The sequence below is a fragment of the Mauremys reevesii genome, linkage group 10 (genome assembly GCF_016161935.1).
Source record: "Mauremys reevesii isolate NIE-2019 linkage group 10, ASM1616193v1, whole genome shotgun sequence".
Classification (NCBI taxonomy): Eukaryota; Metazoa; Chordata; order Testudines; family Geoemydidae; genus Mauremys; species Mauremys reevesii.
In genome coordinates this window covers 69234277-69250910 of record NC_052632.1, presented here as the reverse complement: position 1 = coordinate 69250910, position 16634 = coordinate 69234277, and the positions used below count along the sequence as shown (strand labels likewise).

General features: G+C 43.0%; 2 protein-coding genes across 6 annotated transcripts in view; one reads left to right on the top strand and one right to left on the bottom strand.

Annotated features, from left to right (window-relative positions):
* Window positions 1–3213, bottom strand: part of LYRM1 (LYR motif containing 1) — a 14824-nt gene extending 11611 nt beyond the window's left edge. The window contains exons 1-2 of one of the 4 annotated variants that reach the window (XM_039491947.1): window positions 2971–3103; window positions 1634–1787 (exon numbers count right to left, since the gene is read on the bottom strand). In XM_039491947.1, the coding sequence (XP_039347881.1) occupies window positions 1634–1639 (6 nt within the window). In that variant the 5' untranslated portion in view covers window positions 1640–1787; window positions 2971–3103. The other 3 variants (XM_039491950.1, XM_039491949.1, XM_039491946.1) reach the window with 3 other exon arrangements.
* Window positions 3105–16634, top strand: part of DCUN1D3 (defective in cullin neddylation 1 domain containing 3) — a 27070-nt gene continuing 13540 nt past the window's right edge. The window contains exon 1 of one of the 2 annotated variants that reach the window (XM_039491944.1): window positions 3105–3243. The gene's annotated coding sequence lies outside the window, so the exon portion shown is untranslated. Of the gene's footprint in view, window positions 3244–3606; window positions 4243–16634 lie in introns of those variants that run through there. The other variant, XM_039491945.1, reaches the window with a different exon arrangement.

The window sequence follows — 16634 nt, the reverse complement described above, 5'->3', positions numbered from 1 at the left end:
AACATTGTAGAATAGCTACCCTGTAAGTGGCTGCATCAGCTGGGTAAAAACAATGCATTCAGCTGGCAACTCAGATGGGTTTTCACTTTTGAAAGGTCTCACTCCAATTTTTTTGTTTTCAGCCAATCTCCAAATTTATAGCAAAATTCAAAGCCACCAAGTTCTGCCTAGTGCTGGGTGAAAGCCAAACAAAACCAGAGACCTAAATCCACCCCTAGTGTAACCCCACTGATTTTATCAATGGTATAACCCTGTTGACTTCAGTGGGGTTACTCCAAGGATGACTTTGACCCAAATGTTTCTCATTGTTTCCATCTACAATAATAAATTTGTGTACTTTTTTTGTGAAAATGGCCTAAGTAACCAGTTTGTAATGAAAACTGGAACACAGGAAGTTTTGCCTGGTTTTGAATTCTGTTTTAGAAGTTTCAGCTTTAAAACAGATGTGACCCAAGTGTTACTCAACACTTGAGAGTCACTCAGACTCTCTGCCCTTGGAACGCCCATTGACTTTAGTGGGAATTCTAAAGGGGGAAGGGGGGCCACATCCAGTATTGAGCCCTTTGAGATCAAACTGTTGCTTTAAACTTTCACTAAGTATTGAATAATCCCTTGACCAGAAAGCATAAGGAACACTGAAAGCAAGAAGAATGCAACTCAAATACTAAATCAATGGCCTAGATTTTATCACTAGCTTTCTATACAAGTTCACCCAAATGGAAAGAACCAAGAATTGATTCTCCACAACATGTAACAGTAGCCACACTATAATATAGTACTGATGCAGCACTTACATGTGAATAAATGGAAAGTCAAATAGTTTTGAGTTTGACACTTCAGGATTGTTAATGGTTTGTCCAGTCTAACTAGCACAGGTGGATCCTGCGGCCTACCCTGTATTTTCTAATAAAAGTGAAACACTGAAGAGAAAAATCCTTATCCAGGCTATTATAGGGGAAGGAATTTTATTGCTTCAAATTTTTTAAACCTCTCCTGACACTGAAAACATACAGTGGTCATAATCAGTCAAGGGCAATATCGATTTAACTTTGCTACCAATTAAAAAATGGCCTGAGCTTGTTTTCTTGGCTTTTAATGTCACCTCCTACTTTGTTTGGTTCTTAATAGTTATCACAATCAGAGAAGAGAGTTTTAATGCTTATGTGGCAAATTTAGGCAAGGGAATAAAATCTCAAGTATCCTTGTATGACCTTACTTATCTAATAAAGGCATATAAAATATGAGAATGTGAACATGAAGTAAAGCATAGATTTATGCACCTTATTCGCTTCTTGGCTTGAAGCCGAAGGCAACTGAATGCATGAAGAGAAATAAGTAGATTTCCTAACACTGGAACAGTTCCCAAACACAAGAACAGGTATAAATATTAATGCCATAGAGTAATGATTCTGACTTTTTTATTCTGTGGCTCATTTAATAAGTGAGCTTCTTTCATACATTACCTCCCCTCTCATCCTCCCCAGTGCTTGGTTCTCAAAATGTTTCCAGGATTTGCTCTGCAGCCTACTGTTGGCTCATGCGCCACAATAAGAGAACCACAGCACTAGAGAATGTTTTAAAAAGCTTAAATATATGCATTCAGTTTTAATGTTTTTTTAAAAAAAGTCCTCACTTTCATTTATACTGAACTCTTCAGAGCTGGCCCACGAAATAGTTCTTGGGATCCGCACTGGAAGTAGGACTTCAAGTGGGTGTAATTTTATCCATGCGGGGAGGTTGCAAGAACCTCTGTTTCCAGGGTATCTGCTAGTCTCATGGTCCCCAACCTGGAGAAAACAGGACAAGGAGGCCCTGCACAGGGATCCTCCACCAGTGCAAGCAGCAAGGTCGACAGGGCAGAACCATGAGCCCCTGGGCTGGGGACGAGATGAGGAAGCCCCATTTTGATGTTTGTAGGAAGCCGGTTCTTGGATGCATCTCTATGATGGGAGTCTCTCTAGGCACATGGGGCACCCATTACCCTGTCTGCACGGAGACCCATAGGCAGGTGAGGGCCTACTTTGCTATGACAGGAGGTAATTTGCTTAGGGTTGCCAACTTTGGTTGGACAAATTCCTAGAGACTTCATCACATGACAATCTTCAATTTAAAAATCAATCTTTAATTCCTGGAGACTCCAGGACAATCCTGGATTTGAAAGCATGGCATTGGACATGGTGCACATAGGCACTGCTTGGAGCTGGCCTGGCCCAAGTTCTGCCAGGACTTGAGGGAAAGTTGGGCCAAAGTGGCTGCCTGGGGCAGCTGCCCAGCTTGCCTGGAGCTGGAGAGGCCACTGGGTGCAGGAGAGCGTGGGGGGCCTTCACACCAGGGGCTCTCAACCTTTTACTTTCTCCCCCCCCCCCCATATGCTATACAAACTCTATGGCCCAGCTGTGCCACAACAACTGGTTTTCTGCTTATAAAAGCCTGGGCCAGCATTAGGGGGTAGCAAGCAGGGCAACTGCCTGGGCCCCACCCCAAAGCTAAGTTGCTCAGGCTTTGGCTTCAGCCCTGGGTGGCAGGGCTCATGGACCGGGGCTTCAGGTTTCTGCCCTGAGCCCCAGCGAGGCTAACGCTGGCCCTGCTTGGCGCCCCCCTGAAACCTGCTCGCGGCCCCTCAGGGGGTCCCGCCCCCCTGGCTGCGCACCACAGCTTCGCAGGGCCAGCGCGGGCCCTTTCTGTGACACTAGCAAAGAGGCAGCGCCGCCCGTCCCCGAGCCCCCTTCTCCTGCTCTGCGCCAGTCCCTCCCCCCGCCCGCCGGGAGCCGTTCCCGGCCCCCCCTCAGCGCCCCGAGGCGGAGAGGGCAGCACCCCACTGATTACTCCCCCGGGCGCCTTCAGGCTGGACTGTACCAATGTAAGAGGCTGGGGGGAAATTGGCAACACCTGCTCACAAAATACCAATTTAGGCCTTGTCTTCATCCCAACATCGATCTCTTTCCCTTCTATCTTCCCTTCGTTATTTACCTTCAGGACCAAGCGCCTTATAGCCCTCCTCCTCCTCACGATTCCCCCCTTCCTCACGCAGTGGTTCGCTCCAGCATAGAGTCCCCACTCACCGCGGCCGGGGGTGGGCTAGCTTTCTTGCCCTCTCTTTCCCTCACTGTACGTGCAGCGTCGGGCACGTCGGGACGCTCTGCTGCGTGCTGCCGCCGCACGTAGCCAGCTGACGCTTCACCCCCGGAAGTGATGCAGGGGAGGGAGGGGGTCGAAGCTGAGTCTGGCTGGGAGCTGCTGAGGGTGAGTGAATTGGACCCTATCTCTTCCCGTCCGTTTTAGGGAGGCTTTGCCTGTGCTGGGCTGTGGGGGCCGGGAGGGGTAGGTGGGCTGTATGGGGTTGGGGGAAGGAGATAATAGGGCTGGGAAGAAGCATCATCCACCAGAATCATCCCTAAGTGCCCCAGTTCAGGAACCAGGCTCTCCAGCCCCCTGTGTGGGGGAGGGTCTTTGCCCATTGCTCCGTCCCCAGACGTGGGGAGGCTGTGGGGTCTCTGCCCTTCCCCCCGAGTGGGAGAGTGGGGGGAAGTTGTGGGATCTCTGTTCCTCTTACAGGGATGTGTGTGAGTGTGTGTGGGGGGGTTGTGTGTATCTGTATCTCTTAACGATGGACCGCGGTGGGGAGAGGGTGGGTCTGTGTCTGTCCCTTTGCCATCTGAATGGGGGTGGTTTCTAGGGTCCTGTATCCTAAAGTCCCTGCAACAATAACTACCGCTAGCGCTCTGATTACAAATAGTTCCTCTGCCTATCTCCTTCTCCCCACCACATCCCCCTCTTAGAGGTATAGGGTACAGCGGTTTCAGGGTTAGACCTTAAACAGAAACAGACACTTCCTCTGGAGCTATTGGAGGTTATCAGGACCTGGGGTGATAGAGAGAACCCCACGGTATTAATGTATGTTAAGTAAAGGGTGTGAGGATTTAGTTTTGTTTCATACCTAGGAAGTGTGGTGCTGTAATCTAACGTTCCAGTCCAGTGTGCTTTTTTTCACCTCTTTTATTTATATGAGCTTCCTACTTGAAGGCCATTTAAGTAGCTTAAGAGAAGTTTAGTTCCCTGGCCCCAAGGGGATTAGTGATTAACTCATAGTATCTGTTGAAGTGATGATCATATTTTGTTTGTGGTGCTATGTACAAAGATGCTAAAATGTCTTTCTATAAATTATCAACATCGTTATTGAAATACAACCACCTTTAGGGTGAAGGGTGGCCACCAGCTGGCTCATAAACACACTCCACAAAGGTATTCTTTTAGAAATATTTAGCAATAATCTAATGCTAAATGATGTGTGTGTATATATACACGTTCATAGTATGTTTCAGAAAGTATGTGTGGGTGAAGTTATTCTTGTTTCCATTATTTGAAAATGCTGACCTCGCCCAGCCAGGTTTTTAGAGTCCCATATACATCATGTAAAAAGAACAGGAGTACTTGTGGCACCTTAAAGACTAACAAATTTATGTTGCTCTGTCCCCAGACGTGGGGAGGCTGTGGGGTCTCTGCCCTTCCCCCCGAGTGGGAGAGTGGGGGGAAGTTGTGGGATCTCTGTTCCTCTTACAGGGATGTGTGTGTGTGTGGGGGGGAGGTTGTGTGTATCTGTATCTCTTAACGATGGACCGCGGTGGGGAGAGGGTGGGTCTGTGTCTGTCCCTTTGCCATCTGAATGGGGGTGGTTTCTAGGGTCCTGTATCCTAAAGTCCCTGCAACAATAACTACCGCTAGCGCTCTGATTACAAATAGTTCCTCTGCCTATCTCCTTCTCCCCACCACATCCCCCTCTATGCTGACAGATTGTGCCACACACTCTAAAAGAAACTGCGAAACCACCTGATCAACATCCTATACAGCAAACAGGGGAAGATTAAGACTGAACTCTCAAAATAAATTTGTTAGTCTTTAAGGTGCCACAAGTACTCCTGTTCTTTTTGCGGATACAGACTAACACGGCTGCTACTCTGAAACATATACATCATGTGTGTATTTATATTAACCATGGAAGCGGCAAATGTGCCCTAATCACTCATATTGTTTAGATTATATAGACATTATTATAAGTAATATTAATAACAATTTGGGAGTAACTTGGGTAAACAATGTTGAAGCAAACATTAATTCGAAAGACTATTTCTTTCCTACTATGATTATTGAAAGGAATACTTGGATTTCTTTATGCAGCATAGCTAAAACGATTAATGCTATGTTTTATAAAATACATGGATACCTTTGATTTCTGTGGCAATTTGCCTGTTTTTCAGAACATTTTTCTAAATTAATTATTCCACCTTTTAGGCAGTGGTATGGGTTGTAACAATGGTTTTGTTGTTGTTTTTTTTGTTTTTTTTTTAAACCTCACAGTTGCTAGAGAGTACCACATTCCAATACTTGATATTTGGCTCTTAAGGAAGAACGTCAGGTTAAGCCAGTACTATATTTTCTGAAGGCTCCTAATATTCTTGTGATCAACCTTTCAACTTCAGGATTGTTCCAGTGTAAACTACTTATTCTGCCTCTAAATTTGGGGAAGCAGTTGACTAGAATGGTCAGAAGATACCTTTTCTAAATACAAATTTCTAGTATCTAGTTAAACATATAATATGTGGCTAGTAGTTGTTGTTTTATTTGACTTGGACTAACAGTGGAAAGAAGTAATGTTGAACATTTGTGCTTCTTGAGTGTGCCTGAACTCTAATAAAGACTTAGCTGGGTCTCTGATCACTCACTTTCCAGGTACTTATCAGGAGCAGAAGGATGGTCTCTTGGCTAAAACATAGGGCTGGGAGTCATGAGATCTGTTCTTGGCTCTGTTTTCTTGTTTGTTTAAAAAAAAAATTGCCTCACAAGTGTGCTGTAAGGCTTAATTAATGGTCTGTGAAGAGCTTTTATAGCTCCTCAGATTAAAGGCAACATGCAGTATGCAACTAAGTATCAGTATTAGCACAGGTGGAAGGAAAGAAGCTGCAGAGGTGGTAGAGTTCTTGATTTGTGTTAATAAACTCGGTTTAATTCCAGTGCAACTGGTGTTAGAAACTTGTTGGAAAGTTCGGGATATACAGTATTTTTTTTATTTTAATTATTTCATAATAGCTAATGATGAGCTAGAGTTCAGCATTCATAAATTTATTTAAAGATTTCTGAGATACTAAGGGTGTACTCATAGCAGTAATACTCCTTGACAGCTCAATTTGATGCTCTTGTGATTCCTTTAGTCTTGAGACTGATAACCTGTATGATTGCTAATTTGCCCCTAGATCCCAGAAATGGGGTTTGGTTTGGCCTTCAGAATGCAGTGATTTGCTTTAGCTCTTAGATGAGTGTTGTCTTGTTCCTGATAAACTTGGCTGATGTGTTCAGTGTGTGATCATAGCAGTAGTTTCTATAACTCGTTGGCTTTTATAAATTTTTGTAATAGCACTTCAGTGCTATGATCTTAAGCATTTAACAGGAAGGAGGGCAACAGTATCAATAACAGGATGAAAGGGTGATTTGGGCAACAAAATCTAGGGCAGCTTCTTCTGTAAGCCTGGAAAAAAGATTGCTGGGAGGAGCACTGTCCAAAGGATAGAGGCTGCCAGACTCTCTGACAGGCTTCAAATTCAAAGGCCCACGTTCTGACCTCTTTTCTATATATGTCAGTGAGGGTAATGAAGAGAACTCTGCCTGCTTCTTCCTTGCAGCCCTATGTAGGAGATAGATAGAATCCTGTACCTTGTGTTCCATGAATATGTGTATGGATGGGGAGGATAGATGGGAAAGTAATATTCTGAGTTATCACTTTAAAAAGAATCTTAGCCTCTATAGCTGTGAATATAACATTCCAAAAGTGAATCCAGTGTAAACTGGTCCAGTGCTGTCTCCTGGACTCTGCAAACAATGTCAGTGCCTCTGTTGCCCCACGTTCCAGCAGTCTTGGTGGTTTTCGCTGTTGTTGATGTGGGAGGTATTGGTTAGTGTCACTACTATTATTGAAAACCCTGTGGGTAATGGTGAAACTGACACACTTTCATTCTGCTGTGTTTGTAAAAAAGTACAAACAGCAGAAACAATTGAGCCCGTCTATTAGGCATTTTGGTACTGTTGTAATGAGTAGTCTAGAAATATTTAAGTACGTTTTTGTTGGCTGGGATGGAAGGATACCAAAAGTGGAGGCTGGGAATTGTTAGAGCAACGAAGATTCTTCCCACTCTGAAAACTAAGGCTGAGGAAAGAACTTTCCTATCCTGGATCCTGATGGGATGACAGAATACACTTTAGACATATTAGAACAGTGGTCCCCAACCTTTTTCATCTGGTGGGTGCCAGACGAGCCATGGAGGACTGTGGCGGCAGACGAGCATCTGCTGAAATGCCACCGACAAGTGGCAATGTCAATAGGCATCACCGCCGACCAGCAGCGTCATCCAGAGGCGTTGCTGCCAAAATGTTGCCGAAAATTAGCAGCATTTTGGCGTCGACGCCTCTAGATGACGCTGCTTGTCGGCAGCATTTTGGTGGATGCTTGTCTGCTGGCCAGTACGTGGGCGCACTTAGACGCCCCGGCGGGCGCCATGGCACCTGCAGGCACTGCATTGAGGCCCTCTTATTAGAGACTTACTAGCCATTGCATACAAAGGAGCCCTGTAGCAAGCCCGCTAGGAATCCCAAAACCTGCCTTCTTCAGTGCAGCTGGGTTTCTCATTAAGGGGTTGCCTTTTATCTTTCGGTCTCCTTCATCTTTATTTGCCCCGACTGGCAAGCTTTGTCCTCTGGCTGTTGGGTGTCTAGCAGTTTTTTCAAACACTATCTTAAATGGCTTTAATGTTTTGTGGATTATCTTCACTAGTGACAAGGATTAATTGTATACTTGACTGTAGGTTATTTTGCAGTAATGACACAGTAACTCAACTTGAAACAATGGTAATTGCATAGTAACTAGGTTAGCATGTGCTGGCTTCTGGCAAAGAGCCAACTGCAATTTACCCTCTAAACAGATCCTAGTAAACTGAATATACTAGTTCTCTTGAAGAGTGTGTACAAATGCTAGGCAGCCTTCTATACAACTGAGTTATCTTGGCAGACAAGAGTCTTCTTATCTTGTCTAGAAGTCTCAGAAGAGTCAAATACTTATAATGCTGGAATGTTAAATAGTTACAAATTAAGGTCAGTAAACCCAAGAGTGCTAACTATAATCCTTTAGCTGACATCTACTGTAACTTCATCCTGCCATGACATAGTGTCTTGGGAACTGCTTAGCAGTGGCAACTCCATTATTCAGAGAGTCTGAGAGCACTAGGGAGGATGATAGTTGGAAAACCAAATATGAAATTGCAGCTCTGATACCATGGCAAATATAACCAGTATGTGGTGTTATGCCTACGTAAAGGGATCACCCGTAGAACAGGAGAGGTATTTGTATAGCCTTATATACCTCTCGCTTGACATTCTGTGTGAGGTTCTGAACTTCACAGTTCAAATATGATAGAAGAATTACAAACCAGGGCAATAAAAGTGATCCAAGAACTGGAGGCTAAGACCTGAAGAGAGTCTGAGGGAGCTACGCTTCTGTAGAATGGAGAATCCAACATACTCATGTTGTCTATAAATGCCTTCAAGATAGATACATGAATGGGAATTATTTAGAGACTTGTTTAATTGTGGAAGTGATGGAAGAAGAACTGATATCTTGAAGGAAAAAATTAGGGTAGATATTAGAAAAGTTTTCTTTAATGGGAGCATTTGGGCAGTGGAAGAATGGTGCTTGAGGCACTGTTGCTCAGATATAGTCAAGAACTCTTTGGCCATTTGTAGGAATACTGCAGAGAATTGAACAAAATGTAGGGAAGTCAGACTAGATTAAAGCATGAGCTATGATTAGGGCCCTACCAAATTCATGGCTGTGACCGTGGCATCATGGACTGTGAAATCTTGTCTTTTGTGTGCTTTTGCCCTATACTATACAGATTACACAAGGGAAATCAGCGTTTCTCAAATTGGGGGTCCTAACCCAAAAGGGAGTCGCAGGGAGGGGTCACAGTATTGCCACTGTTACTTCTGTGCTGCCTTCAGAGCTGGGTGGTCGGAAAGCGGCTGCTGTTGCCTGGGTGCCCAGCTCTGAAGGCGGTGCTCCACCAGCAGCAGCGCAGAAGTAAGGTGGCAATACCATACCATGCCACCCTTCTGCGCTGCTGCCTTCAGAGCTAGGGGGCCCTAGACTGAGGCCCAGCTCTGCAGGCAGCAGCAGCGCAGAAGTAAGGGTGGCAATATCATGCCATGTCATCCTTACTTCTGTGCGCTGCTGGGGGCAGCTCTGCCTTCAGAGCTGGGCTCCCAGCCAGCAGCTGCTGCTCTCCAGCAGCAGCGAAGAAGTAAGGGTAGCAGTACCGCAACCCCCCTACAATAACCTTGCGACCCCCTCACAGCTCCTTTTTGGGTCAGGACCCCTACAATTACAACACCGTGAAATTTCAGATTTAAATAGGTGAAATCGTGACATTTACTATTTTTAAAATCCCATGACTGTGAAATTGACCAAAATGGACCCTGAATTTGGTAGGGGCCTAGCTATGATACTTTACCAACATTTCACAGAATAGTTCTAAATAGCACCATCACTTCTGTAATATGTGCTTTAGAGCAGGCAAACTTTTTAGTAACCAGTAGTGCTACTATTGAACTTCTGTCAGTTTTTCCATTATAGCCAAACAGTTAAGCTGAAAAAGTGAGCAAATTGATAGCTAAGGCTGTCATGCTGCTGTTAATGTATCATTGGCCATAAATATTAAACAGAGCTCAACAGAATTGTGTGATACACAGATTCTGTTTTTTTTATTTGTGCACAAAAGTGGATGAGCAGCAATTTTTACTCTGGATTTCCTAGCTTTTATAATCTAATTTCTTTTTGCTTTCATGTATCTAAGCCTCAGTCTGACCCTTTGTTAGCCTTGTGGGGAGGGGAAAAGGCCAGTCTCTTCAGACAAACATTAGAGATTACTATAAAAAAATCAAGAATGTGTGTTTGTCTTCTAGTGATGGGTTCAAGCAAACAAGTTTGAATCCAAACCTCCTTTAGTTTGTGGGTATTTGTATACAGTGGTACTTTTCCCAAGCTGAATATTAAATGTTTGCATTACAGAATTTTCAATAGAGGAAGGCCTCACAGTACGCTTGTTCAGTATTTAGACACTACTGTAATAGATGCTTTAGAAATGCTGAAGATAAAATGCATAAAGTATCCAAGCTTCATATATAACTATCTGTATCTGAAGTTGTATGTTGTTTATGCCTTCTGTGCATTAATAAAGAGTGTAGCTAGTATGGTTGGTACATTTTAATTTTTCAAAAGTGAACAATCATCTAATGAATTCAAAGATGAAGTGAAAGCTGCCTTTTTTTAAGTGCCAAGCTACTATCAGAATGCCTGTGCTGTCTCAAGCTATTAAAAAAACACAAAAACAACCAACCAACCAAACAAAACCTTCTAAAGGAGAACTAAAAGACTTTGTTATTGGTTATAACCTGAGTTCAGGCACTCAAGGGTTCTATATTTCTGGTGTAGCAAAATCACCTTCAATAGCTAACTTCTAAACAGAGTCAGAGGTTGTATTCCTTATGCTGCTAACAGTAATACAGAAAGCAGAACTTGGAAATCAGGCCTTTGCAGGTAGTTTAATATTAGTTTCTCCTTTACTTACCAAAAAAAGAACTAGATAAATTCATGGAGGATAGGTCCATCAATGGCTATTAGCCGGGATGGGCAGAGAGGGTATCCATAGCCTCTGTTAGCCAGAAGCTGGGAATGGGCGACAGGGGATGGATCACTTGATGATTACCTGTTCTGGTCATTCCCTCTGGGGCATCTGGCATTGGCCACTGTCAGAAGACAGGATACTGGGCTAGATAGACCTTTGGTCTGACCCAGTATGGCTGTTCTTAGGTTCTGTTTTAAAAATAAACAAACTGTATAGAAGTCCAAATATACTCTCGTTAAATTTTTATTCTTAATCACTTTCATGTACCTTAAGATTTTATTTAAAACAATCCCGTATACGTACCTTAAATACTGTCCCCAGGCCAATGTAGGAAATTCCTTCGGAGTTGACTGTGCTCAGGACAAATAATTCTTGTGTGGTGCTAACATGTAAATTACAATGTAATAATGAAAATATTAAGGTGGATAGCAAAGTTTTTGTAAACTTTCTCTGAGCATCTGAATTCTAAAACCTGACTTCATTAAGTATTTTGGCATCTTCCTCATTTTAGACTTTTACATCTTGTCCAACAAGTTGCCAAAGTTACTACCCTACCGTTTGGGGCTTTCCCACTCATGCCAAGATGTCCCACCGTTACTTTTGGGGAGAAAAGTTCAATTTTCAATATGACTCGGCAGTTGTTTGCTTTCCGGTACTCTTATTTTCTTCATATAGGAACAAATTAAATATATTTACATTGACAGACCTACTTGGCTTTGACCAAAACTAGATTACATTTTCTTATAAAATGGAAGCAGTCTCACAGCTTCTAAGAATTCGTAAGGAAAGTAAGACAGGTTAAGTCCCACAAACATGTTTAATTCACACTGCAGTCTAAAAAATTAGTCTTACAATTACATTTGCTTATTGCTGGGAGTGAGCGGGGAGTTGTCTCCTACTCAAGTTGATTTGACTAGAGTCTGGGCAGAGTTTTCTACAGATTCTATTTTGTCCTGGGCAAATCGATAATGTTCAGTGAGTGCTTCCAGGCCAGCTACTTCCAAACCCGTCGGCTGGAAGTTGAAGCAGGACAAATTCAGACTGGAAATAGGGGTCAATTTTTTTAAAAGTGAGGGTAATTAACCATTGGGACTATTTACCAAAATTTTTGGATCTTCCATCACTGGAGATTTTTAAATTACAATTATGTTTTTCTAAAATCTCCTGTAGGAATTTTTTGGGGAAAGTTCCCTGGCCTTTGTTATACAGGAGGTCAGACTAGATGATCAGAGTGGTACCTTCTGGCCTTAGAATCTATGAATCTAGGATTCTGCACATCAGTATAAAAAACCTTGTCATTTACCCTGCAGCCTTATTGCCTTTCGCTTGTGCAATATGATGGCATCACGGCTTAGCCTGTTTCAACTACTTGCTAATTTTGCTAGTGGCTGTGCTGGTGTGCTACTTTGGTTATTCATAACTTCTGTATTAGAAACCTCAAGTAACAATGAAGTTATGCTAAGCCTATAATGAACTCTGGAAATAACATGCTTGGCCATTAGTATTTTAGCATTGAAAAAATCAGTAGGCTTATGGCTTGACTTTTCAGAGTGGCTAAGGATCCAGAGTTGCCAGTGAAGCCAATAAGGAATTACAAAAATTAGACCTTTAATCTTTAAATAGCTGGAGATGACTAGTGCGATCAGTAAAAACATCTTTGCTTCTGAAGCAAAGAGGAACAAATCTGAGTATCGTGCAGCAAAAGAAATATTAATTTACTTGTTAAAATTTTGTTGTTTTTAAAGTATCTACAGGATAGGAACTGGCTTGGGAGGCAGGAGACTCAGGTTCTGGTTCACACTCTGCCACTAACAGACTCCATACCTTTGAGTGGTCACTTCATCTGGCTGTGGCTTGGTTCCCTTCCACCCATTGTCCATTTATTTTGGTTGTATAAACTCTTCAAAGCAAAGTCTGTTTCACACTATGTGATTGTATTGAGCCTAGCTCGGTCTCAGATGGAGCCTCTGGGGGCAACTGTAGTATACATAATGAGAAAAGCTAGTGTGATAAGCAGGCTTCTGGGTTTGCATGACGGGCTTCTTAGGATTATAGCTTGTATGGAGAAGACCAAAGAAATCATCAGATCACCACCTACAAGTACAGGATATAGCCCATGATGTTGTACCTGTGTCTAAAGGATTTATAAACTTTTAAAAAATGATGTTCAGTAGAAATAGAAAATGAAAAGTAACAGACTCTGTGGTTACTTTGTGGTTCTGGCCATAAAAGATAGAGGTTTGTAAGAAGGAAAACATCCAAGAAACAATGCAAGGATAGTGTGACGGGCTGCCTTTGCTGAAAAAGCAAAGGGATCCAAAAGCAACTTCAAGCAATGGGTCTTCTAAAGAACAAAACTAGTTGTGAGTACCTGTGACGGGATCCCCAGGATGCAGCCTGGGACTGTGGGACCACTGTGCCCCCTGAACTCTCTCCAGCCTGCTAGTGACCAGCAGCAAACCCCTCCAGGTGCTGTTATCACTCAGCACGACCGCATGTGGAGACCCCACACCCAGCTATATTGCATGAATGCTCCCAGAGCCACTCATGAATCTCACAGAGAAAGGCACCAGAGCCCAAATTCCCCCTGCTCCCAGCCTTACACCTCAGGAATATACCATCTTGCACTACTCAAGATGAGCAATGCAGATTTATTAATTGGTTCACCCCTTCATCAATGGAAAGTGGGTATATACCAGCCTTTGCAAAACCTGAGCAGATTTACCACACACTTCAGGCAGACTCACTGGTAAAGATAAACAGTAAAACAAATGTATTGACTACAAAAGATAGATTTTAAGTGATAGGCAAAAGAAATTAAAATACAAGCATGTAGTCTAAACTCTCAACCCTATTAGACTGGGCAACAACTAGACTAAGCAGTTTTTCTCACCCCACTGGATATTGCAGTTCATAGTACACAGATTTCATCCTTGAAATCTGGGCCAGTCCCCTCAGTTGGAGTTTTCAGTGTGTCCTTTTTACTTGCAGCATAGGTGGGTGAAGGAGAAAGGTCACTGGATCTGTTTTATATCCTCAGTGGGGGGCACAAGTCCAAACATGTCTGGGGGCATTGCTGAGTCTCCAGACAAGGTTGAGCAATTCCCCTGGTGTGGTCTCATGCAGGCGAGTCATTGAATTGTAGCTCCCTTGCTGGACAGTGGTTGTTGATGGGTTGTTTGACACCCCGCCGGGGTTTTGGTTACTTTCCTTGCTGTTGCCTCTGGCTGATTCCCCAACTTACAGCATGTTTTAGTGACAACCATACAACACAATTCTCATAACTTCCTATGCATCAATGATATACATATATGGATAGAGAAATGACTTTCGGCAGATCCTATTCTTCCCCTGATTCCTTAGGCATGCTTTGTATGTAATATCACAATTATAGACAGATGAGGAATATGGGAGGTTACAGGGTGCTCCCCCAAGGTACAGAATGTGTCAGTGCTTTCACTCCAGTCTTTTAGATAGAAGTCATATCATGTTTCACTTTGTTCCTCAGTCTGTTTTCTTCAGCTAGCCTTGTTCTAAAATTAACACAGCATGATGGGCTGAAACACCTACTTGTAATTTTTTTTAGACTGTATTTATTGTAATTTGGAAGCATTTGACGTTTTATACTATTGCTCTTTCCCTTTCATAGTATGCATTTGGATAAAGAACATAGCAGAATAGGTGTCTTCTGTGCGGAGCGCATGGAAGGAAAACTTTCTTTAATGGTACATTCCTAGACTACTTTTGCTAACACAATGTCTAGACATGATCATTTAACAAATTCTTAACTACTTCCCAGCTATTATGGGACTTGTTGCAGGGTAGCTATGGATGTTGGAAGACGGTCGCAGTTCATGCTACTACGAAGTGTCTGCAATTCTGATTCTTGGCATAGCTAATTGGCCCAAAAAAATATGGGCTGCAGTTGTAGTGAGTTTCTGGACCTGCTGTAAACTGGCTTCTAGAAATATAGGATGACATTTCAAAGGGGGGGGGGGTTGTCCCCTGATTCCACACTTCCTTTCCCTATCTAGGTCAACTTGAAAATGATTTTTCTTACTTAAATTGAGGATTCCCTTGAGAGAGCTTCACCTCAGCAGATCCTAACAGTTTGTGGGCTTCAAAATTCCAACTCGCCTGCTGATTGAGCAATGTGGTGTTCGGCTCTTCCATCGCTTGATTACACTATAATTTCGCCCACAAGCAGCAGCAGCCAAAATTGTACTCAGTCACTTTCATACAGAGCCGGCTGCAAAGACAAACTAGGTGTGAGCCTAATTACTTTTCTCTTTTAATAGGTCTCATGCACAGGGTGTGTGTATGTGTGTAGTAATCCCGCACCCTAAAATAAAATATTTCTGTTTGTGGAAGTTTGTGCAATTCTTTCCAGTTTTGATTCATCTGGGTTCACATCCCCTGGGTTTGGACCCAAAACTCAAAGCAAAATTCATCTGACATTAGAATTTTGCTTCCTTTTGTTTGGCTTGAATTTGTGCAAAACCAGAACTTGAGCGGTTTCATTCACATTCATAACATTTCTCGGGTTCACTGACAGGTTCTTGAACCTCAGCATACCTGATTAGAGCTCCTCAATTACCACAAAACCTGGAAAACCTTTCCTGTTTTCAGGCTTCCTTGTGAAATATTTCACACAGATCTACTTCTGCAGTGGACGGGACTAAGGCCAGTTGTACACAACAGACTTCTTTAGGCATAGCTATGTCCGGCAGGGATGTGAAGACGTGTGATCCCTGACCAATGTAGCTGAGCTGGCAAAAGCCCCTAGTGTAGATGGATTATACTACCAGTTTAGCTTAGCTTATTTCGCTTGATGGGAGGAGAGTGGAGGACTGGGGCTGGATACGCTAGGCTGACAAAAGTGCACCTTCGCAAGTATAAGCTTTTTTCCACAGTAGGAGTGTTTTGCTGGTATACCTGTACTGGCAAAGCCTTCCAAGTGGAAACGTGGCCCAAGTCCATTTCTGTCCGCCTCTATCTGTTTGTATATAAAGCCTGCTGAAGAGGGCAAAAAGAGTATGATCATACTACTGTTGTTTTCCTTGCAAAGATAACTGTTTCCGTCTCAACTGCAGAAGCTCTTACACCTGGAAGGAAAGTGACTAGAACACTAGTTATTCTGCCTCTGCAGCCTTTCCATATTAAAACGATCCCTTTCTTGCAGAGTTCAAGAGTGCCAAGGTACCAAAATGGGGAAGTATAGGAAGCCAGAAGGAGATGCCAAAAAATCTTAAAACCACTGCATGATATCCAGCAGAAGGGGAGGAAAAGTGAGGGAAGATTTGGTGCTCTTGATGGCTTTTTGCATAATCTTATTTCCACAGAGTACTAAACAACTAAAAAGTTAAGGGCCATCTTCTAAATGGCCTTGGTGAAAAATGTCTGACACCAGTGAGGAAGACGCTATGAACTGACAGTAGCACATGGCCACTATAACTTTGTAGCCTTGACCTGGGGACCTAATTAAAGTGTACGTTGCTCCCTCACCTCTGATCTTCTGGAGGACCTTTAAATATATACTCGAGTAACTAGGACTTCCCTAACTACTAGCTCAAGCTTATTCTTTATTTTGAATCCCACACGTTAGCGTTGTGAGGTGTGGTAACCCTAACCTTACAAGTTTAGCAAACCAGTGGTAAGAACTTCTGTTAAAAAATTACCAGCTTTGTCGTTCTGAAACCAACTATCCCTTGATGTTTGGAGCTATTTAGAGATTGATACAAGCGTCAGGGTACTTGCTATGCAGTTTGAACCCAGCAATGTGCAACACAACTGAATTAAAAATAAGCAGGGAAAGGTTGGAGATGACTCTTTTAACAGACATTAAAATTGCTGGCATCTGGCACTAATAGGACGTATCCACAGGTCAGCCAAGGTGGAAACTACTTCACG